Genomic DNA, 22,169 nt, shown 5'->3' with positions numbered 1-22,169 from the left:
GTAGGAAATGCTTTGCCATGGCATGGGCAGGCAGAGTGGTGTGGTGGGGACAGGAGGATTCTGCACTTCTCACGGGGAAGAGCTCCCCAGAACCACGCCTGAATGGAGAACACCACTGGGAAGGGTGTCCTTTCCATCTGCTCGTCCTGGCTTGCAGATGGTGGGGTTAGGGATGGAGCAGATGGGGGAATGCAGATTGGGAGGTGCAGATGGAGAGGTGCAGATGGGGAAGATGCAGAAAGCCCCTGCCTGCCCCTCCACAGAGGGGCAGGGGAAAGAGGAATGGCCTCACAACTCTCTGCCTTTTGGGAAACAGTCCCAGGCCCCTCTTTTCCCTCTGTGGTTTTCATATCATGGCATGCCAAGGATTTGGTGCATCTGAAGCACACCCAAACACCCCCAAATCCAACTGATACTGTTGTCTGGTGTTTCCCATGTGTTCAGCCCCATTCCAGACCCTTGGAGGGGACAGAACAGCTCCTTCCTGGAGCTGGGCATTTAGCATCGACATCATCTTTGCTCAAATCCTTCACTGAGGGTGATATTCACCCTGAGCAAAAGGCCAGCACATGACCAGTGCACCACTTTAGTCCCACTTAAGCACTATTTTTAGGGTGTAAGTGGGGGAGGAGGCCAGCAGGGAGGGAGCATAGCAAAAGCAGGTGCTGGTCCTATATGCCGGGTTAGATTTTCACCCCTGTTGCCCACCAAATTGTAGACTACAATAAACAGTTTGCCAAGCACATCGCATGCAGGGATTTTTAGTCCTTGGAGAATAAAATATCTGCTTATTTTCAGATGTATCTATTACTGCTTTTGTTGCAGTAAACAGATTAAATGAGAAAAGGTCAAGATGCAATTTCAATCTGTGTAAGAACATAACAAATACTTTTCTCAGTAATCAGATATAGTAAATACAAGTACTTATTTACTTGTAAATGTTAAAACATTCACAAATTATCCTCTCAACTTCAGCAATATGAACTTAACCATCAGATTTTGGAGAAAATTTACTTTTCTCCTCTATGTTATTCTAGAATATGTATACAGTTGTTATTTAAACACTGTTTTGTTAATGGGAATGCATGCAAAAGCAGGAAAAAATAGGAATAAGAAAGAGTATATATTTTGGGTTTGACAAATAAATATTGTTTTATATTCTAGAGAATAAGACAGTAGGTGTTTGCAGAATGAAAATCATCCCCCTCCAAGAAAACCCCCTCAAAACACCAAGAAAACTATTTGTAAAAGTATCTTGCTGGGTGAATTGTTACATCATTTGAGCAGTTCAGAATGTGTGAGGTAAATTAGCTGTTCTAAATGTACCATGTGCTGGATTTTTCAAGCAGATTTTTGCATTTATGTTTTCACTAAGTCTTAGCTAATTGTTGTGCCTTTCACCTTGAATGCCAATTGTAATAATAATATTACATCTGTAGTCTATTTCTCTGTTCTTAAATTACAGCAATCAGGAATACTCACTAGGTAAAATCCTGTATAGTTACTCATAAGAAAATATTGAAATCAGATGAAAAAATAGTGTTTAGCTTGCATATTGCCTTAGACAGCCCTGGAGAGCTGCCAGGCAGTCAAGGTATTATTAGAAAAGCTGAGCAAATAGCTTACAGGGGGAAGAGCTGTGAATGTAAAGCCATCAGGTACTGTCGGATCACTGGATTTTAGGCTGGAATTTCCTTTTTTAGTTCAGTAAAGCCATTTTAAAATACAGCACAGTGGTTCAAATGTGTGGGGTTTGGGTTTGGTGAGTCAATTCAAGAAGCAGTGGTAGAGTTTCGCCATAGGTGTTTTCCAAAGGTGCCCAGAGGAGGTGAGTAAAGAGTTTTCTTGGGGAAATGCTCCCCTTGGCCTCCAGGACTTCAGGTGGAGGAGAAGAGGGAGACCTAAGAGATGGAGACCTGGGTTTCTTGTTCAGTCCAGATGTGTCGGTTTGACAGCCCCTGGATTCAGACTGGGGAAAAAACAGCAAAGGAAACACCATTTATTTCAAAAGAAAATGTGAAATCATTTGGCCCAAGCTAACAGTGATGAGCTAATTAGTGACACCCGGGGCACTGAGCAAAATAAACCTCAAAAGCTGGTATTATTTTAGTCACGTAGATACTTTTTTGAGAGGAAGTAACATTGGTTCCCACTGCAGAGCATCAGACAGTGCAAACGGAGTTTACCTGCCAATAGTCCTGACTAGCAAAAGGTTAATATGCAACCAAGAAAAAACCTCTTTTCTCTCTTCTGGGGTGGTCTCATACTCAACAAACTTTTTTTTAGTTGGTGCATTAATGTGCTGTAACAAATGTGATGTCAGGTGCCAGAGAAATAAGATGGAGCAGCACCCGTGCAAACATTTTCCTCTTGCTCTTTTCTCCTCTCCTGCTCTAGCTTTGCTCTTCAGGATCAGGGTAGGGATTGGAATGCTTTGCTTCCTTATATTTAAAAATACTGAGATTCAAGTGTGCACCATCTCAAAACAAGAGTTTGGCTTTATAAAAGCACCCATTCAGGACACTATTGTGTTGCCGAAATGCTGCATTGGAAGTAAGGGGAGTGCTTTGCACTGTCTTTCTAAATACAGTTCTCAGGTCTTGGTTTCTTTTTAGTGCAAGGAATATCCTTGTTATATGTATTTAAAAAAATTACATGCCCTCAATATATGAAAAAAAAGAAAGACAGAAGGGGAGAGTAATGGCTTGTCATTGCTTTGCAAGTCAGGCTTTGGTCTATTTTTGTCATAGCTATCTGAAGAGTGTTTACATATAGTTTGCCTTTCTGGTATTTTGTGCTTGCACAGACCTGATCTCCACCTATTTTGTGTCAACAGTTGCTGAGATTGGTGTAGAGTGATTAACCATCACAAACTGAAACAGCAGCATGTGGAGAAAGGTGCCCTCAGAGACCCTCTCGCACTTAAATCAGAGCTTGCTCCAGGCTGCACCTGTGTGAAACAAACTGCCTGGTTGAAAGCTCAGCCTGAAATAGTAAAAATGGGGCAAATGTTGCCTTTTTTCTTGGTTAAATCAATTTTCTCTTATCGAAAATGAGACACAGCCAGAGGGGCAGGGTGAGGATGTGCTTTTGAGGGTGTGTGTTTTGCCCTGCCTACCCTGGAATGATTTTGGTGTAAGTGATGCATGGTTGGCTACCTTTTCTTTGACTTTTCAAAAATAAAAGAAATGGCAGGAGATTCTGAAAAAACATTGCTTTCACAGTTGTTCAATGAAATCTAGGTCATGTAACAGTTTCATGGATTATTTTGTTCCCCTTGCCCAGGCACTGTAGTCCTTGTGTCTTTTTTGGCTAGGGATACAGCTCAATACCAACAGCTGCTTTGGAATTCAGATTTATTCCAGAGATGTCTGACTTCCCACCTGGCTTATAAAGGTGGTTTGTACCATCTGGGGGCTGATCCCTAAGCTTTGTCTGTCCCCTGTCTCACAAATTCTTTCAATCTTCAACATTCCTCTGACTTCTCTGTGTGTGTTTTGTTGGTGTTGTTTTCAGAGGGTGTCTTTTCTTCTGCCCTGAATATAATGCTGTCAGTAGTAGGATTAGAAGCAAAATGAATCACTTCACTTAATGGGAAATTATGTTTAGATAAAGTAGATTACAAAGTAGGCTATTAGTAGTGGTTAGAAAACAATGTTTTGAAGTGGGATGTCTTGGGGCACAGAGAGTTTGTTCAGAAGTATGGGGTTGTTTTTCAGGTTGGCTGTGACTCAGAGCTGTATCTTTTGTGGTTTCTGGGAAGAGAAAAAAAGGAAAAAAGAATTCAAACTAGTTTTTCAGGTGCCCACATCACACAAAATACATCAATGTGCCTGTATTTGTTGTCTTGATTGTGGTGGGGAAGACACAACCACAGGAATAAAGCTTCCCTCAACACCCCAAACCAGTGTCTTGGGGTACAGACCAGAATGATGTCAAAGCTTATTTCACGTGCAAAACACTGGTCCCGTATATTTTCTCTTTAGGGGTCCTGAGAGTGTTTTCTCCCAAAGACACTTGTCAAGAGTTTGGGTTTGGCCACCCTGGGCTTTGCTTCTCCTTTTCCTGCAGGCTGCAGGAGCTGGTGTGGGGTGACTGGGTGTGGAGTTACTCCATACTCCTTCATTGCCTTTTGGGGATGAGCAGGATGAAGGAATTCATTCAGGAGCATAGACAGGTCCTTTCTCACACCCTTCAGTGAGTGGGAACATGTTTAAACCAGCAGCCAGATGTGGGAGCAGCCTCTCTTCTTTTGCTCAGGCTGGAGGACAAGGCACAGCTTCTAACTCCCATGCTGTATGTGGGGTGGACAGGGAGGGAACAGGGAAAAGCTGTTTGGACAAAGCTCACCATCTGATGTATGGAAAAGCCTTGAACCTCAAGGAGGACCCCCTGTGTTTAGAACACTTGTATGGCATGAGAAAGCTCAGAGATCATGCAGGCGCTTCTCAAAACTCTACATTCCACTAAAACAGAGGTTATGCTGAGTAGACAGAGGACATTAAACTGCTGAAATAGGGAGAAATGTTCTCAAAGAAATAGCCAGTATTTTACTATCAGCTCTCACCCATTCCCAGCTAAATCCCTGCCATCAAATGGGGCCTGGTTTGCTGATTTGATGTGATCTGCTGAAGAAAAGCTGCTGGGTTGCACTGCTGGTGTGCACCAGATCAGGACCCAAGTTGCAGAGTCCAGAGGAGCTCTCCTGAAGGATCAGATGGGAAGTTGATGTTCAGACCCTTCTTGGAGCTGTGCAAAAACGCAGAGCTGGGAGATGTGCATCTCAGCCTTGACTGCTCTCAGAGCTCTCAGAGAGCCTGCACACCCTCTGTTACAAGTGTTTTTGTGGGAGTCAGAATTTTGTCTGCCAGCATGTTGTCTACCCAACCACTCTGTGAGGGCCAGTGCTGAGTTAGAGCAGCCTTAGTGTCGCTCTACTACATGAATCCTTGCCATATTCCTTAAAGGCTAATTGTGGCACATGGAGATCAGCAAAGTACAGCTGCGCTGGGATTTAGGAGCAGGGAAGAGATGGGAGGTCAGCTCTGCTGGCGCTTTGCCATGTAAAGATTTCCCCTTACATCATCTGGCTGCTGAGGGCGAGTTTACATCTGCTTTGCACCCCGAGGGAATTGTGGTGTCAGGGAATGAGGTTGCTGAGAGTTCTCCCCAGTGCAGCCAAGACCTGCAACACTGTTCTGACTCCCTGGCATCGTCGGGGAGATGCCTGGATACTGGATCTGGATTTTCACTGGAAATGTTCCACGTTGGCTAAGCTTTTTTAGGAGGAGGAGGAGAAGGAGAGCATACCAGAAAGGCTAACAGCAGCTCACCTGTGATGTAGAAGAGCACAGGAGATGGGCAGAGCAGGAAGACATATCTCCAGGAATCCCTTCCCCAGGCACAATTGCTCTTCACTCCTCCCCAGCAAGTCCCTTCCATAATTTTCATTCAGAACTAGCCAAATAAATAGAAATAGGCCTCAGCTCCATCCTGCTGGAGAACAGGCAAAATTTTGCAAACCGGAATTGTTTGCTGCCGAGCTGTCTCCTAGGAAGACTTCTCAAGAAGCTCTGCAGAGAGATGGAGCTAAGGGAACTTTTGGGCCAAGGGAGAAGCAGGGCCAGGAGCTTGTGTCCCACCTCAATAGAAAGCCACCAAACATCCCTTCTGCGTCCAGAGGACAGGCCACCCCCAGGGTCACTGCTGCCCCAAGGCAATCACCATGTCTGTGTTTTGTCCCACGGCGCTGGGGAGGGGTTTTAAATCGAAAGGGGGTGGGGTTACTTTAGAAATGAGGGAGAAATTCTTCCCTGCGAGGGTGGTGAGGCACTGGAACAGTTGCCAAGCTCCCCTGCTGAAGGGCTTGGGAGAAGGGGAGGTGGCCAAAGGTGGAGCTGGTGCGTGCTGGGCCAGCCAAAATGTAGGGCATAGCCAGCTCTCTTACAAGGAGCACATACCTGATCTCATCTCTCTGCTTTCTATTTTTGCCCTCGATATGCTCCCTGCATTAGCAGGCATGGTTTGGATAGAGATTTGATAGCACTCTCCTGTTTGAGAGCAACTTTTCTGAATGCACAACATGAATCCATTGGTGGGGTCACATAGTAATGCTTGAAGTCAGAAGCTATTTTAAAAAGTAAATTGCAGAACCACACATGGCTTTCATTAGTGCTTTACATCAAATTTGTCAGCTAATTAGTGGTTTTTCATCACTAGTTTTTGCATAGTATTTTATTTAATTCACTCCCCAGTATTGTCTTGCGAATCCCCTCAGCCCTATATACAGTCCCTGACACTGGTGCTGTGCCAGCAGAGGAGGGAGGAAGAGGAGAGCTTGCAGGAGACCTCTCTGATGCTCCTGATGGATGGGCTCTCTGTCTTTGGAGTATATTCCAATATTACGTGTCTGGAGTGGGCGGTGAGCAGCCCTTGTACTCTCTTCCCTCCCTACCTCCATTTAGTGTTATAAATGATGTATTGCAGTCCTGAACTGTCTTTGGTGAGGAGGAGGAGGAGAAACCAAGAAAAGTTGCCAAACATGATTTCATAAGGTTTGACTTTAAATTGAACAAAGTTTTTTGAGTGTCTTGGATTTTTTTTTTCTTTACAAATAAAGGGAGTACAGAGAGCATGGATTGCTAATGACTGCTAGTTACGGGTCATTAAGCTCACTAACTGACTTCAGGATCAGAACTTTCTAATAACGGCAGTAAGCACTCTTTTAACATTTATTTCTCATTTTAGGGATGGGGAGATGTGATTACCATTTGAAAGTCTGCAGTTATTTTTTCTGTTCATAATTACAGCGGCAGCTTGCTATTTTGAAGGCTGTTTTTAAAACATTTAAAAGTATTCGGTGAAATAATTTCTGTGTTGATATGGGGTTTTTTCTTTTCTTTAACTGACTCTTTTAAAAATCTCTGGAAAACAAACACAGAGAAAAAAATGAAAATATGTTAAAATAAGGAATAAAGCAGTTACTGAAGTGTAATAATCTTGGTTTATAGCATGCTTTCCATTTAAATTGGTTTTATTAGAGATAAACCTGTTAAGCGTTGAGGAATTAAGTGCTGAATAGAGAATGTTGTTTTGCTGCTGCATAAATGAAGGATCCCACTATGCAGAAAAGAGTGAAACTGGTTTTACAAGTGAATTATTTGCCAGTTTGAAGTGCTATGTTTACTTTGGCATCTGTTATAAAAATGATGATTTGTTTGTTGTCAAGAGAGATACTGGTTTTCTTCAGAGGGGCATGAGAGATTTTAGCGCTGGGGTTTGTAGGTAATGTGGGCTTTCTCATTCTTCTTACGCCTGGTTTGCTAGAAGGAGCTCAAGGAGAAAATGAGGCAGAGAGATTTTCAGGAATTTCTTGGCTCTACCAGTGAAACACAGACTTCTGGCATGCAGCGCTTTGGGACAATATTGAGAGGGAGCAGCCTGTGACTCCAAGTAGCAGAAGTCAGTAATGGTGTGAAACTCTCCTCATTTTGGAGGGCTGGGGACGGAGAAAAATTCAATAGACCACGAAGTCTCAGCATCTCTTTTCAGACAGCTGGTCCTGGAAAATTTCATTCAAAGACTGCAAATTGGAAGTCCCCACAATCACTCTGTCGATTCTTGAGCAAAGGTGACTTTGGAAATTCGTGACAGCAGAGGAAGGTCTTGTTTTATTCACTCAACAGAACTGAAATACAAGGGGAAGGGAGAAAGAACAGATCTGTGTGGAAAATGTCACTTGGGCTGTAACCTGAGCCTTGGCGAGCTGTGCCTTTCGGAGGGTTTGGTGACCCTCTGAAAATCCTTGCTCTCTGGCTGCTATTATTGTAGCCAATTTCCAACTAAAATAAGTCTTTTGTCATCACTAGCCATGCAGCTTCTTGCTGAGAAGAAACAAAACTTGTGCGTGGCAGCGAGGGCGGCCAAGCTGAAGGTCAGAGTGCAGAAGCAGATTGCTGCATCCCCGGGGCTGGGGCTGGAGCGCACCCGTGGGACCAGCCGTGCTCCAACCAGGGACTGTGCCCGTGACCTCTGCAGACAGACCCCAGGCGAGGAGCCTAAGAGAAAACATCCTAGTAAAATGCAAATGGGAGAAAATAGGGTTTCTTCCTCCCCTTTAGGGCTATGCAGGTGGAATTGCTGGGTTTTTCTTACTTTTTGGGACATGGCAGGAAGTGCAATCCCATGTGTCTGAAAAGAACAAGGAAAAGTTAACTTGAGAAAATTAAGAAATACTTCAAACTTCTGTGTTTGCCCAACTGTTCAAATGTTTTCTCCATGCCAGATCCTTCCCTTTACAAAACAAAACAAAGCAACAAAAGAAAAAATCCTCTAAAAAAGAAAAAGGAGGAAGGAAAAAAAAAAAGGCAGCCCAAGGCATCACTTTGCTGAGTGCAGCTTGTACACTGAGGGATATTATTATGTTGTTGTTGCCACTATTGATCCAACCCTTTTGAGGCAAAAAACTCAAACCAAAAAATCCCCTTCCTCATCAGAGCAAAGAGACCCTGACACAGACCACTGGTGTGGGGAAAAATACTTCATGCCTTTGAGCCTGATTGGCTCTTTACTCACATGAGTAAGGCTATACATCTCCATTAAGTTATACGCTAAATTGTATTTTAATAATACTCCATCTCAGTAGTAGTTAGTGTGCAAATACCTTTTTTAGGTCCTGATTTCTCTGAAGTTTTAAAGATTAGAGTGATTTAGAGTTTCTTTCTCTTAAGATAGGTGAATGTGAACATTTGGCAAAAGGGGAAGGGAGATTATTCCTGTTAGCTTTTCTGTTCCGTTGTTTTTGCTGATGTTCAAATCAGCCTGGCACTTTGGAAATTCAAAGAGTGATCAAAAGATCCTGGCTGTTCTCTCAAAGAAAAAAACTGAGAGTATGAAGAAATTAACCACATGCCCATATATTTCTGCAGCAACGGCTAATTTGCAGTTTTGCTTGCAAGAAGTTCTCAAATGTGTTTTATAAACATCACAGCCTGTATTGTGCTCTCTCAAGGCAAGCTACATTAATTGTTTTAATCTGATAGGTTCTTAGAAATTCTAGGTTTGGGATGCAGGAAGAAACTTGAAAGTGAATACTTCTATTTTTTTTCTTTTTTTTTTTTTTTAAATGCTCAGTGGTTTGGAGTCTACTATAATGCAAAGTAAAGCGTTGTGTTACAAAGGCAGGGAGGATGGGACAGAAGGTTAAAGGGCATCCTGGAAACAAACAGCTGGACCAGTTTATTTAAACAGATACAAGGATGGGGAGCTGACCTCCGTTTGACTTCTAGTGGGAGGAGCAAGAATGTCATTTTATTACTTTGCCCAGAAGGAAAATGTTCTTGTGTCTGAATTCCCCCCAAAGACATCCAAACACTGAGCTGTTTGGCAGAATTGCTACTTATAGAAAATACTTACATGAATGCGTAGGAAGAAGATAACTGTTAAGTACCTGTGTGTAAAATGTTCTTAAAGCAGATGTCCCAAACCATAGCATGGGGCAAACAGGTGAGATTATATTTTACCATATTTTACATCTTGTGGGTCATTATTGGTAAACTCTAGATATATAGTTTATTCTAGGATATTAGTGTATGAACAATACTATATATAGTGCAGTTTATTATTTTGAGGCACCCCTCCATCTTAAAAGTGCTTGTAGTTTGGAGGAGAAGGAAGAAAACGTCGTGAAGTTGAGGTTGTACGTGCCTAATGTTGCTCAGCATTTATTTGGGGTAAAAGTTATTTCAGTGACCAGTCACTCTCACAGCTACCTCTCTCCTCCTGCCACACTACCAGGTCCTAGCAGTGGGGCAAGAGAAGGATGGAGAAAACACAGCAAGACCCTTGCCAGACTCACAGAAAGAAATGGCTGAGGCACTAGGGTTTTGTGGTGTTGTTTTACTTCGAAGAGTTACTGTGAAAATTGCTTTCTGCAAATGCAGATTACAGATATTAAACAATTTTCTAATTGGTCATGGAGCTAAGGCAGCTAATGGGGGAAAAAAAGCAGGTTTTTTTTAATTACTTTTTTCACATGGTGTTTGTGCTACACCTGTGCTTATAATGAGAAAGGAAAATTAGTCTAACCTTCTGCTCACATGATTCTAATTTTCATGGTTTGTACAAGATAATGATAAACTGATTTGCAACACTGTTTGCTGGAGTCGAGAGGGGGTGTTTATTGGAAATGTGTAGAAAAAATTGATCCAATACTGTTGCTGACAAAACATGACCTAGTTCAGGTGTAAGGTTTCCAGACTGGCTCCTGGGTTTGCTGCCTTTGAGCCTGTTTCAGCAAGACAGGTTTGATAAAGACTCAACATCTTGATTATTTTTTGCAGGAGTTTGGGTAATGGGTGTCAGTGGGGAATGGGAGATAGGAGGAGTCTGAAGTCACTGTGCTGCTCTTTGATGAGGGCAAAAGAAACAGCATGGGGCATGGTTTGCTATTCTTCTCCCCTCTAGTGAAGGCAAATGGGTGGGCAGAGCTGATTCCCATGGAAAGATCTTGGTGGCTTTATCTCTGTGGTAGGAGAGCTCCTGCTAAGCCACCCCAAGCAAAGGCAATGAAAACAAGCATCAACTATTCCCTTGTGGACTTTCCTATTCCATTTTACAAGTGTGCTATGATTTAGCCCACACTCACACTTCTTCCTTTATTAGTAAATATTGTGGCATACATTTTTATTATTCTTTTTCTCTCTCACAAAGAGCACAAAGTCTGGTTATGTAGCTTTGCCATGACTAAGTCTCAATGTAGATTTTTTCCAAATGGATTTTAAGTAAACTATCTGCTGAATGAAACCTCAAGAGAGATTCTTCAAGTGGTCTTCATTCAGACAGGTTCCCAGACAGGTTCCCAGCCTCCTGATTTCAGCACCATGAGGAGACCGGGGTACTTGTGATCTATCCCTTTCTTCTGTTTTGCTCCAAATTATTTTGAATATTTCCAAATAAGCATTGCAGGACTAACTGAGTCAAAGAGCTACAAAAACACAAAGAGTGGGCTGCAGATAGCTATTTTTAAAAATGACTCTACCTTCTTTTTTTTTGTTATTTCCAAAGATCTTCTTTTCGTTGTTCGGGGGGGTGGAATTTTCAGTAGTCCAGTAATTACAGTTTAACAAGATGTTTGCTGTAAATGGTCAGGCCTAGCTGGAGAAAACAGGATTATAAATTCAATTACTGTAAAGCTATGACCTCGCCTTGACCCCCTCAGACTTTGCATAAAGAGAGGGAGGGGGGAAAAAGCCCACCAAGAAATGGCTAGGAGGAATGCATGGCTCTGAAGTCCCCAGCAGTGTGACTTAGTGGTGATAAAACTCCAGACGTTCCCTCATTTGATGGGGTTCTGCCATCACAGTTCATTATCTTAATAGTGGGCATTAAAAGGGAATTAGGTTTGCAAGAGGTAGGGACAGGTTTTGATAAAGAAAAAAATTGGAAAAAGAAGTCAGAGGACATAAGGCAGAAATGACACTAATGAGGGGGGAGGTAGCAGATGCCCTCATGAGCATCTCGCCGGCTTCACACATTTTTGTTTTTTTGGTGCCCCATTCTGTATTGAGAAGAGCGTTGCTGGCATTGTTTCCTGAAAACTCAGCTAATTCCCCCATGAAAAGATGAAATGGAAGTGTCCAACTGTGGTAAAAAGCAGGCAAACATAAATCAGCTTGGAAACCCCAAGGTTGTGCTCTCAAAGGTCATCCGGGTTAGAGGTTTAGCAGTATTTGCATCCCCATGCAGCCTGATGGAGAGCACCACAGTAAGGCGAGAGGGCTTGGGGATGGGTGGAAGACATCCCTTCCCTAACCATTTGCTTTCCTCTTTTTTCTTGCAGGTTTATTAATGCTAGAAGAAGAATAGTTCAGCCCATGATAGACCAGTCCAATCGAGCAGGCAAGTCCCCAGCAGTAACTGTATTCAAGCCACACAGGCAAAAACCATCCTCTAGCCATTCACCAGGAGGTCCAGTACCTGGTAAATAAGTGAGCATTGAATGCTGGGAGTGACTGACAATTAAAATGCAAGCAACTTTCTTTAATTATGACTAACAATTTTGGAAAAGAAAGACATTGAAAATTCAAAAAGGAAAAGTAAAATATTCTGTTCCGTGACCAGACTTTCTGAACACGATCCAAAGTATTCTTATTATTTTTTTAGTCATTGTTTGGAGTTTTCCTTCCCAGCTCTTTCTGCTCCTGTGACCACTCCCTGGTGCATGGCTTGGTGTGGAATTGCTGTAAACTTTATTACCTGTCAAAAGGGCAAAGGGGTCAGAATCACTTGTGGGACTCAGTAAAGTTCAAAGACGTTCAATGAGGTAGAGCTTTATGTGCTTTAATAACCCAAGCCAGCTTACTTCTGAAGCCAGCTTTTAACGTACAGTGAAAACCACCAGTTCAGGTAGTGGTACTTGGATAGGGTTGTTTTGTCCCTTGGCTCTTCTTTTGGGATTGCTGAGCATTTGCTGTTTACTTTGGGGGTATTTATTTCTATTTTTTTAAAAGACTTTACATTTCCACACATTGGTTCTATCTGGGGTCTTGTCTCGTGGCTCTCTGCGGGTATTTACCATCAAGGATTATCATAGCCCATTACTCCCAGTTGGTTTTGTTTTCTGAGTCTCCCTGCCAAACTCTCCAAACGCATCGCTGTCCAAGATGCCTTTGGGCCACACTTCCTTTTCAAATACATTTGATTATTTGTCATTAGACATAAATATCTGGCATGGACGTGTTCAGGTCCTGCCCTTTGAAGGCACAAGGGTGTAATTTAACACACTGAGATTTCAGTGTGACTATTCCAGCCATAAAATCCAGCTCCTATACAGGTTTTTGCATTGACGTCAGCAGCGGCAGCAGCTGGAGCCGGGGCTCCTCATGTCTCAAGATTTCAGTTTGCTAACTTCGTTTCCAAACTTACAGAAGAAAATCAGGCCAAAACCAAGTACGCCTGTTAGTCCAACAGCTAAATTCGCACAGTAGATGTTTTCCCCTCTTTTTAGAGCTGGCATCAATAGCCCATGGGTGGGGGGATTGTGTCCCAATGCCATGAGAAGAGGTGACCATATTGGCTGTTGCTAAAAATAAATGTTCTGCACCTTTGCAGTAAGTCAAGGAACACCCTATAACCCCGATGGGCAGCCGATGGGAGGTTTTGTGATGGACGGCCAGCAGCACATGGGCATCCGAGCGCCAGGTAAGCCCCTGGGCAGCATTGCCCACTCACGGGTGGCCTCGGTCACACCACCACAGGTAAACACACCTCCACCCTCTGCCGCCGTCCCCGCTGCCTGCTTGCCTCACCTGTCTTCTGCCTACCTTCCACACCACTGGAAACCAGGCGTCTCCTTGCTCGAGCGGTCCTGGACCCTCTGCCGTGCTGTGTTTTGGAAAGGGGCTTTTGGCACTATCTGTTGACTTTGCTCATTTTCTGGCATCTTCTTGGATTTTTATCTCCCTCTAGGACCTATGAGTGGAATGGGCATGAATATGGGCATGGAGGGGCAGTGGCACTACATGTAACCTTCACCTAGGTAACCAATGGCAAAGCCAGGGGGAAGTAAGTACAAACGAGGTCTTTGTTCTCACTTTGTCCGAGGGATATTTGTCTTCTTGCATTTCCCTATGTTCTCCCTGCCCATAGCCTCATGCTTGTTCCTTCCTTTCCATCCATCCATCCTACGCCTGGGCTCCTTTGGGTTTTCTCTCCCTCTGGTTCAGCTCAAGCTTTCCAAGCTCCCAAACCCCCCGCGCGCGCGCGCCGTACATGGACGCTGCCGTACATCGACGCCGCCATACATTGATGCTATTATCCATCCCCGAGCACATGACAAAACAAGGAGCAGCCAGGGAGGTGGGGGAGCCCGTCGTCTTGGCAACAGACTGATTTGCAAAATGTAAGCGGTCTGCAGCAGCACAGGGAGAGGAAAGAGCATGTCCCCAAAGTGTCATAAATCTGTCTAACCGCAGTTGATGCATGAGTTACATTTCTCCCGCTAACCTGCAAGACACCAAAAAAGCCAAACAGAGACTTCTCATGGGGTAGGGAAAAAAAAAACCAAGCAAAACCCAGCAGCTTCACTTAGTTGCATTTTGGAAAGCAATGGATGAAACTTTGATTTTTTTCTTTTTTTTTTCAAGTTTATTTCTCTTTGTCTGTCCATCATAATGGGATTACGTGTGGCAAAGGAAAAAGAGAGAATACAAAATAGAGGTGTGCGCAGCAGGCTATGGAGCTTAGCCCAGGCTAATTGACTATATCCAAATTAAGTATGCCATCACTTGCAGTGTGACAAATGGATTTGACTTATTCAGTATACAAAAATAGAGATCATTAATGCAATCTTCAGTGGCAGACCTTGCAAAGGAAGCCTAGAAAAACTGTCCCAGTTTTTTTTTTTCCCTCTTGTCTTTTTCGAGGGAAAAATACATTGTATAAATTTTTGGTTTTTGTTTTGTTTTTTTCTTAATAGTTAAGTGATTTGAAACACCAAGACACTTGGTACCATGTTTAAATGGTGCCTTACTCTGTTTCTCTTGCTTTTTTTCTGGAGTTTAAAGAGTTATTTCAGCATCTTTGTTGTGCCCCCAGCCTATATTAACATAGGGTTTGAAGTTACCCAGGGCGAGTGTATTTCATAGTAGTCTTCTCTGAGCCCAAGTCAAAACTAAGTTTTAACAATTAGCTGTGAAAACATTCCTCTGAGCTTGGGAATGCAATAGCCTTATTACCTCATCATGAAAATTTCTAGCTTAGTTAATTTAAATATTGTTTCTTAGTTTCTGGGTCAATTAAATTTAAATGATGTATTTTATGCTTCGTGACCAATTAAATTAATAGGTTATTACAAAAAATATTATCATCTTTTTTGATTAAAGAGCTGTGAGTACAGTATATTTTATAAGCAATTTTCATTAGTTCAAAACTGTTCCTTTAGGCTAGATTAAGCAGCTATTCATTGCTAGAGCCTTGAGACCTGATTCCAAGGTGTTCGGCGCATTCACAGCGCGCTCTTACTTAGAACTAAAGCCAATTGAACCTACTTAGCAATAGCGTATGCCTTTCACCCTTGATGATTATGGAGCTTATAGCTCTCCGAAACAATACACCTGTCAGTTCCCATCAGCTACAGCAATCCAAGCAGAAGGCAGAGGCCCACAGAAAGCAGGAGGTTTTATTGTTTTAGGTCCAATTTTTTTCTTATTGTTCTCCCAAACCCACTGAAAGGTTTGACTGAGTTGGGAGTCTGATTTTTTTGCAGCCAGAGGTGATCAGGGGGATAAAGAAATAATTGATAACTGTTATTGATTATGTATATATTTTTAATGTGTCTAAAAATACAAGTTTGATTTAGCAATCATACTTTCTAATCCTATCAATTTCGGCTTCGTATGAGGCCTTTGTTCAGTGATGTATGTCCTTGCTGGATTGCATCTCTTTGAATGGCACAAATATTTGGGACAGATTCCAAGAGATCAGGCTCAAGAGCTAAATAAATAGCTGTTGATAAACCTTGACACCTATTTAACCCATTGCTTCTCCCAAGTCCCTTGTTAGCTGCTGCAGATTCTCTGCCTTGTATTCCCAGCGTGCTTTTACAAGTGGGGAGGCGAAGGCAGGTGGCTGGAGTAAGGCCATAGGGAATGGAGCCCACCTGAGAGCCCTCCATGTGGCATTAGCCATCTTCAGGCTGGCACTGCCTCTGGCAAGCTTCCAGATCAGGAACATCTCCATTACATACATTCCTAACCATAAAAGCAGAAAGCTGTTTTGTCTCCATAAACTCTGTATTTGGAAGGGAGGGGATGTTCTTGGGGGTTCTTTTTGGCTCGGGGGCCATTCCTGTTGCCGTCATTGTGAGCCATACACAGACTCCCAGCTGCACAGCGGCAGCGGCACTCGCACGCCCACGGCCTCGCCGTGCCCCAGCGGAGCATTGGCAGCCCCATGGATGGCACAGCCAGTGCCACCACTCACCGCCACCTCTTTCTCTCCCTCTGCAGGGCTGCAAAGTATGCCAGGGGATTATGTGTCTCGGGGTAGTCCAATGGGTATGAATATGGGACAGCCAAGCTATACGCCGCCCCAGATGCCCCCCCATCCTGCTCAGCTGCGTCATGGCCCCCCCATGCATACCTACATTCCTGGACACCCTCACCACCCAGCGATGATGATGCATGGAGGACCACCCCACCCTGGAATGCCCATGTCAGCATCAAGCCCCACAATGCTTCATACCGGCGAGCCAGCAGTGAGCGGACAAGTGATGGACATTCATGCTCAGTAGCTTAAGGGAAATACACGTTGTCTGCAGCGATGGTAGATTTCAAACATTGTCTTTCTGCAATGACTATGGAGTTCTTGGCGTCAACTTTGGACCAAGGGACGTTCCAATTCTTCACAGGGACCCTGAAAAGCAGGAAAACACCAACTGAAGTCAACTTCTGGGGACATGCTGAATACCTATATAAGACATTAAGAAAACAAAGAGTGAAATATTGTAAAATGCTATTATACTGTTATCCATATTACGTTGTTTCTTATAGATTTTTTAAAAAAAATGTGAAATTTTTCCACACTATGTGTGTTGTTTCCATAGCTCTTCACTTCCTCCAGAAGCCTCCTTACATTAAAAAAGAAGCCTTACACTTATCCTGCAAATGACAGAAAGGGCTTATTTGCAGGATTTTTAGAGCATTAAAATAACTATGTCAGGCAGAAGAATCTTTCTTCTATCCTAGGATTTCAGCCATGCGCACTCTTTCTCCCCCCCCTCCTCCTCTGTCGTCTTTCTTCCCTTTCTCTGCCTTTCTCCCCATCTCTTTCCCTCTCTCTCTTTCTAGCCTGGGGCATGAATTTGCATGTCTAATTCATTTACTCACCATATTTGAATTGGCCTGAACAGATGTAAATCGGGAAGGATGGGAAAAACTGAAGTCATCAACAATGATTAATCAGCTGTTGCAGGCAGTGTCTTAAGGAGACTGGTAGGAGGAAGCATGGAAACGGAAAGGCAGTGTATTTGAAGCCTAATTGTCACATCAGAGCAATCCTTGTCCCCATGCAGCAACCACCACCTTGTACATCACTTCCTGTTTTATGCAGCTCAAAACATGGACTGAAGATTTATTTTTAATATGTTGACTTTCTTTCTGGGCAAGACATCGGTCATGTGTGCATTTTTTTTTCCATAGTCCCATCATGGAGCATTTATGTATACATTGTAAATAAATTTTGTGCAAAAAGGACTGGAAAAATGATCTGTATTATTGCAATTTTTTGTAAAAGTAGCAGTTTGGTATGAGTTGGCATGCATACAGATTTACTAAGTGGGATAAGCTAATTATACTTTTGTTGTGGTTAAACAAATGCTTGTTGATAGCCTTTTTCTATCAAGAAACCAAGGAGCTAATTATTATTAATAATAATCATTGCACACTGAGTCTTAGAGTTTCTGATTGAAACAGTTTGGATTGTATAATAACTCAAAGCCCAGTTGTAGTAGTTTGAGTGCAGTAATGAAATCTGAATCTAAAATAAAAACAAATTATTTTTTGTCATGGTGACTCCACTGCTTGCAAAATTTGTTTCCTGTCCCCATGCAGTATTTGTTGCCATTCTATCCCAGGCTGAGAGCCGAGCATCTACGAAATTCAGCTGGCTCTGGAGATGTTACCTGTCATTTGCTATTTAAATATCAGCGTCATTTTTAAAGAATGTAAAACTAATGCTACGCTGCACAAAGAAACTTTCTTGGAACTTGCACTGTAAATTGTCAGGATGGGAACTGTTGCCTTTTAATAAATGTAATATCGTAGGGCATTATTGGACAGAAACTTGTAAATAGTGTTACCCCCTCTCCCTCCCAAGTTATAGTCTAATACACAGTTCAAATTATTGAGTTTCTCACTGGAATTGAGCATACTGAGGAAAGAGGAAAATAAAACTTGGCAGACATTGCCTGTGCAATGCATATCTGTAAGGGGATGAGGTGCTGCTGGACCTCTGCGAGCAGGGCCAGTGCAGACCCTCATTAACCAATTTCCTCTCGCATTTGTGCTTTCTGCACCGCAGCCAGCGAGTGCGAGAGCTCCAGCCGGCCTGTGCACGCTGTGAGACCTCCTTCGCTTTAAGTCAAGTCACAGCGACACAAGAAAAAATAGAGATTCCCCGGGCTAGGAAAATGACACAAATATCTTAATTAAGGCAAAATAGTGCAGCCCCCCCCCAGCCTCTCGCAAGCCAGGCGGCGCCCCGCGGGAGGGTCCCGGCCTGCAGGGCAGAATCCCGGGGGATCCCAGGGCAGAATCCCGAGGGATTCCGGGGCCGACTCCCGGGGGATCCCAGGGCAGAATCCCGGGGGATCCCAGGGCAGAATCCCGGGGGAACCCAGGACAGAATCCCGGGGGATCTCAGGGCAAAATCCCGGGGGATCCCAGGGTACACTCCCGGGGGATCCCAGGGTACACTCCCGGGGGATCCCAGGGCAGAATCCCGGGAGATCCCAGGGCAGACCCCCGTGGGATCCCCGCTCTGCGCATCCCCCGGTACCCCCGCGCTGGGCGGGGGCAGGGGTGCAGCCAGAGGTGCAGGCAGTCAGTGCAGACCTTTCTGAATGAAGCAGGCCACCAAAGCACCAAAGGGGGACTTCTCCTCCCCGGCTGGGACTTCCTCCCACTCTTTTTTTTTTTTTTTTTAACTAAATTTTCTTCCTTTTTTTTTTTTTTTTTTTTTTTTTTGCCTCCTCCTTTTCCCCCCTTTTTTTAAAGGGCCGCTGTACCGCCAAGGAGGCTGAACATCCCGGCTCCTTCTTTGTGAGGCCGGAGTAATGACATTTTTCTGCCAAAACGTGGATGAACGGGGCTCGCTTTTTTGCTTTTGTTCTTTGGTTTTGTTTCGTTTTGTTTGTTTTGTTTTTATGTGTTTGGGTTTTTTGGTTTTTTTAAAGATTTCTTGAAAGACAAAAACAAACCGCCCTCTCGCAGGCGAGGGCACACGCGTCCCTTCTCCTCGCAGCCGCTGCGAAGTGGGGCACAGACCTTCCTCCATGGGACCTTTTTTTTTTTTTTTTTGAGGGGGGCACATTTCAAATTAAATCCACTATTACATCCCAAGACATTTAATCAGCTGTAATTATAACACATTCAAAATGAAGAATATGCCTTGACAGTATTTTTATTGTTATTGTTCATCGCATGATGTTAGACAGCTTCAGAGGCACAGGAAAGAGAAGTAAACGGGTTACAAATAGGGAATTATCCCTCGTTTAGCATTAAAATTCATTTAGATAAAATTGCCACAAACATTTAAATGGGAAGATTAGTTCCCCCTCACGCCTTATTGCACTCTCTCAATGGCTCCGTTAAGAACATTTTACACGTTGGAAATTCCGCCTTTTCGGGCCGCTCGCTGTTTCCTAGCTACCCTCCTTTCACCGCACCGGGGGGGCCCGGAGAGGCCCGGCAGGGCCGCCCGGCTGCGCCTCCGCCGCTCTCCGCGGCCCCGGAGGCTGCGCGGGGCTGCGCGGGGGCGGAGTGCGGGAGCGGGCGCGGCTCGCAGCCCGCTGTCCTGCCGCTGCCCGCCGCCGAGCAGCAGCAGCAGCAGGAGGAGGAGGAGGACGAGAAGAAGGAGGAGGAGGACGAGGAGGAGGAGGAGGAGGAGGAGGAAAGCCGTCTTCGACTGCCATCTCTTGGGGGCTCGGGAGAGTGACCGGGGGGGGGGGAATGCGGGGGCTTCGGGGCCGCCCGCGCAGCGCCGCGGATGTTGCGCGTTGCCGGACTAAAGTTTGCGCAGCCTTCAGCGACGCTCTGTTTTGTTGGTTTGGGTTTGGGTTTGTTTTTGTTGTTGTTGATGTTGTTGGGGTTTCTTCTTTCTTTTTTTCATATTGGCCCAGATTTCCCGCGTCCCCCTTTTATTTTCGTGCCCCGCAGAGCCGGGTGCGTGCGCTGCCGCGCAAGGCGAGCGCAGCGCTCTTCCCTCGCACCCTTTCAGAGAGGCTGCAGAGGGGCCAGAGCCCTCAGCGCGGAGTCCGAGCGCGCCGCTGCGCGGGGCCTGCCCTGCGTCTGCTCCGGGCACCCTCACCCCAAGCGGGCTTTTCTGGGGGGACAGCAAATGCCAGCCAAGCTGAGCGGGGCAGGCCGAGTCCCACTCCCGGCAGAGGGACTCGCGTGGGGTGTGCCTGCCCTGCCGGCTCGCCCGTGCCACCCGCAGCCGCTGCTGCTTTTGGGCTCAGAAGCGGCACTTTTCGGCGCGCTGTGAATATTTCCACTCCTGGCGCTGTTGCGCGTAAAGTTCCCGCTACTGGGGCCTTGTTGCGTGCTTCCTAAACCTGCGTGGAAAACGGAAAAATATTTTTCTACTCCCCTGACCTTGCTACGCCGCCCTTGATGATAACGTATATATATTTGTATTTCTAGTCATATATAAAATGGAACGGGCGTTTCCCGCGGGCCGGGAGGAGGCGGCTGTCCCCGGGCGTGCGTGGAACGGAGCGGGGGCGATCGCGCCTCGGGTGGGAGCTCCCGGTGCCTCCTGGAGGTGGCTGCTCAGCTCCCGGCCCGGGCTGGTGCTTTATGTGTGACAGCCAGCAAGCCCTCCCCGTCCCTTTAATGCGTGTGGAAATACCCGCATGCCTGTGTGGCAGCTGCTTCCAAAGCCCCAACTAACTCTTTTGGAAGAGCAGGGCGAAAAGAGTGAAAGGCGAAAGAAAGACTGTTCATTTTTTTCCTTTGGTGCCATTTTGGATGTCATCTGTTACCTTGGTGACTGTGCTCAGCCCCCAAAGCCCCTGGATTGTTAGGGGGAAAAAAAAAAAAAAAAAAAAGCATGCTATTTCTGCACCGTCATTTATCACTGTCACCGCATAATGATTCCCCTCGCAGCTCCTTATTGATGTTTGTAATTGCATTATCTCATAAAGGGAGGGGGTGGCGGGCCGGGATGATCAATGGAACCGCGCCGTGCATGCCGGGGTCAGGGGCTGCGGGAGGCGGCGGGGCCCCCCCGGCCCCCGGCCCCGCTCCCCGCTCCCCGCCTGGCAGACAAGTCCCGGGCACGGCCCGGAGCGCGGCCCCGGCAGCCGGCGTGCGGAGCCAGCGCGGCTCCCTGGGGCCGTCCTGCGGGGACCCCCCGGTCCGGGAGAGGAACTGGGGGGAAAAACAGGGCTCTAGCGAGGGGAAAAATTAAAGTGGGTACAATGTGATTTGGCTGGGGAAAAAACCCATCGGTGAATTCTGTCCCCAAATCCCGAATAGCCGCACGGAGGGCTGCGGTGCGGGGCTGCTGCCGCGGGACTCCTCGGGGCCCTCGGGCGCGGTGTCCCCTCGGGCGCGGGGGATGCGCGGGGCGCGGAGCGGCGGCCGCCCCGGGAGCGCTGCCCGGCGCACCGGCTGGGCCGGGGAGGGCGGAACGGGACAGGCACGGGCCCCTCGGCGAGGAGGAGAAGGTCCCAGAAGCGCGGCTCGTTTTCCGCATTTAGCTGGGTTTTGCACCGGTTTCTTTTTGCCGAGCGCTCTTTAGAGACGGCAGCGCTGCCGCAAACCCCCAAACCGGAGCAGCCCACGGGGGATTTTCCTCCTCTCCTTTCTCTCTCCCTCGGCTCTATAAAGATTGCCAACGAAGTAAAGATTAACTCCTTTCTCCCCCTCGTCGCCGCGCAAAATGAACTCCATGCACTGAGCCCAAAAGTTCAAAGAATTATTTCCCAGCCGTTTTCCCAGAGGACGAGCCGTTGCACCCCATAACCCGGGACTTGGGGGGACCAAAGCCGAGCCAGAACAGAGGGATGCTGGTTTCGCCACAACCATCCTGGGCAGTCCCGGAGCCTCCCTTTCAGGCGCCGCGCTAAACCGAGGGGGAGAGCAAAATCCTGCTTGTCCTTCACCGCATTGATCAGCTCTCTCCCCAGGTTTCCCCCTCTTTAATCTTCCCTTGGAAATTTAGCAACGCTTTTATTTGGAGGTAATACAGCCTAAGTGTTATTGCTCTTTTTCCTATACCTACATATACAGAGAAAAGGAAAAAAAATACACACACATACATATATACATATATATTTTTTCCGTATTTCTTCCAGGAATGAGGGTTGGGCGCTACCATTAGCCTTGTAAAAAATCGCCGGTTGTCTGCTTTTACGTAAACATTCATGATTCCAAATAAACTTTCTA

At 45.6% G+C, this 22,169-nt stretch overlaps 1 protein-coding gene across 5 annotated transcripts in view; it reads left to right on the top strand.

Moving 5' to 3' along the window:
- MEIS1 (Meis homeobox 1) overlaps positions 1 to 17,564 on the top strand; it is a 106,941-nt gene extending 89,377 nt beyond the window's left edge. For 3 of the 5 annotated variants that reach the window (XM_063152296.1, XM_063152297.1, XM_063152295.1), the window contains exons 10-12: positions 11,840 to 11,898; positions 13,111 to 13,200; positions 16,008 to 17,564. In XM_063152296.1, coding sequence (XP_063008366.1) covers positions 11,840 to 11,898; positions 13,111 to 13,200; positions 16,008 to 16,291 — 433 coding nt within the window. In that variant the 3' untranslated portion in view covers positions 16,292 to 17,564. Of the gene's footprint in view, positions 1 to 11,839; positions 11,899 to 13,110; positions 13,201 to 13,467; positions 13,564 to 16,007 lie in introns of all 5 variants that reach the window. The other 2 variants (XM_063152300.1, XM_063152299.1) reach the window with 1 other exon arrangement.
- Positions 17,565 to 22,169: the final 4,605 nt, after the last annotated feature.

Source organism: Melospiza melodia, chromosome 3 (assembly GCF_035770615.1).
Source record: "Melospiza melodia melodia isolate bMelMel2 chromosome 3, bMelMel2.pri, whole genome shotgun sequence".
Classification (NCBI taxonomy): domain Eukaryota; kingdom Metazoa; phylum Chordata; class Aves; order Passeriformes; family Passerellidae; genus Melospiza; species Melospiza melodia.
The sequence above is the reverse complement of the archived record's forward strand: the minus strand, read 5'-3'. Positions and strand labels throughout refer to the sequence as shown.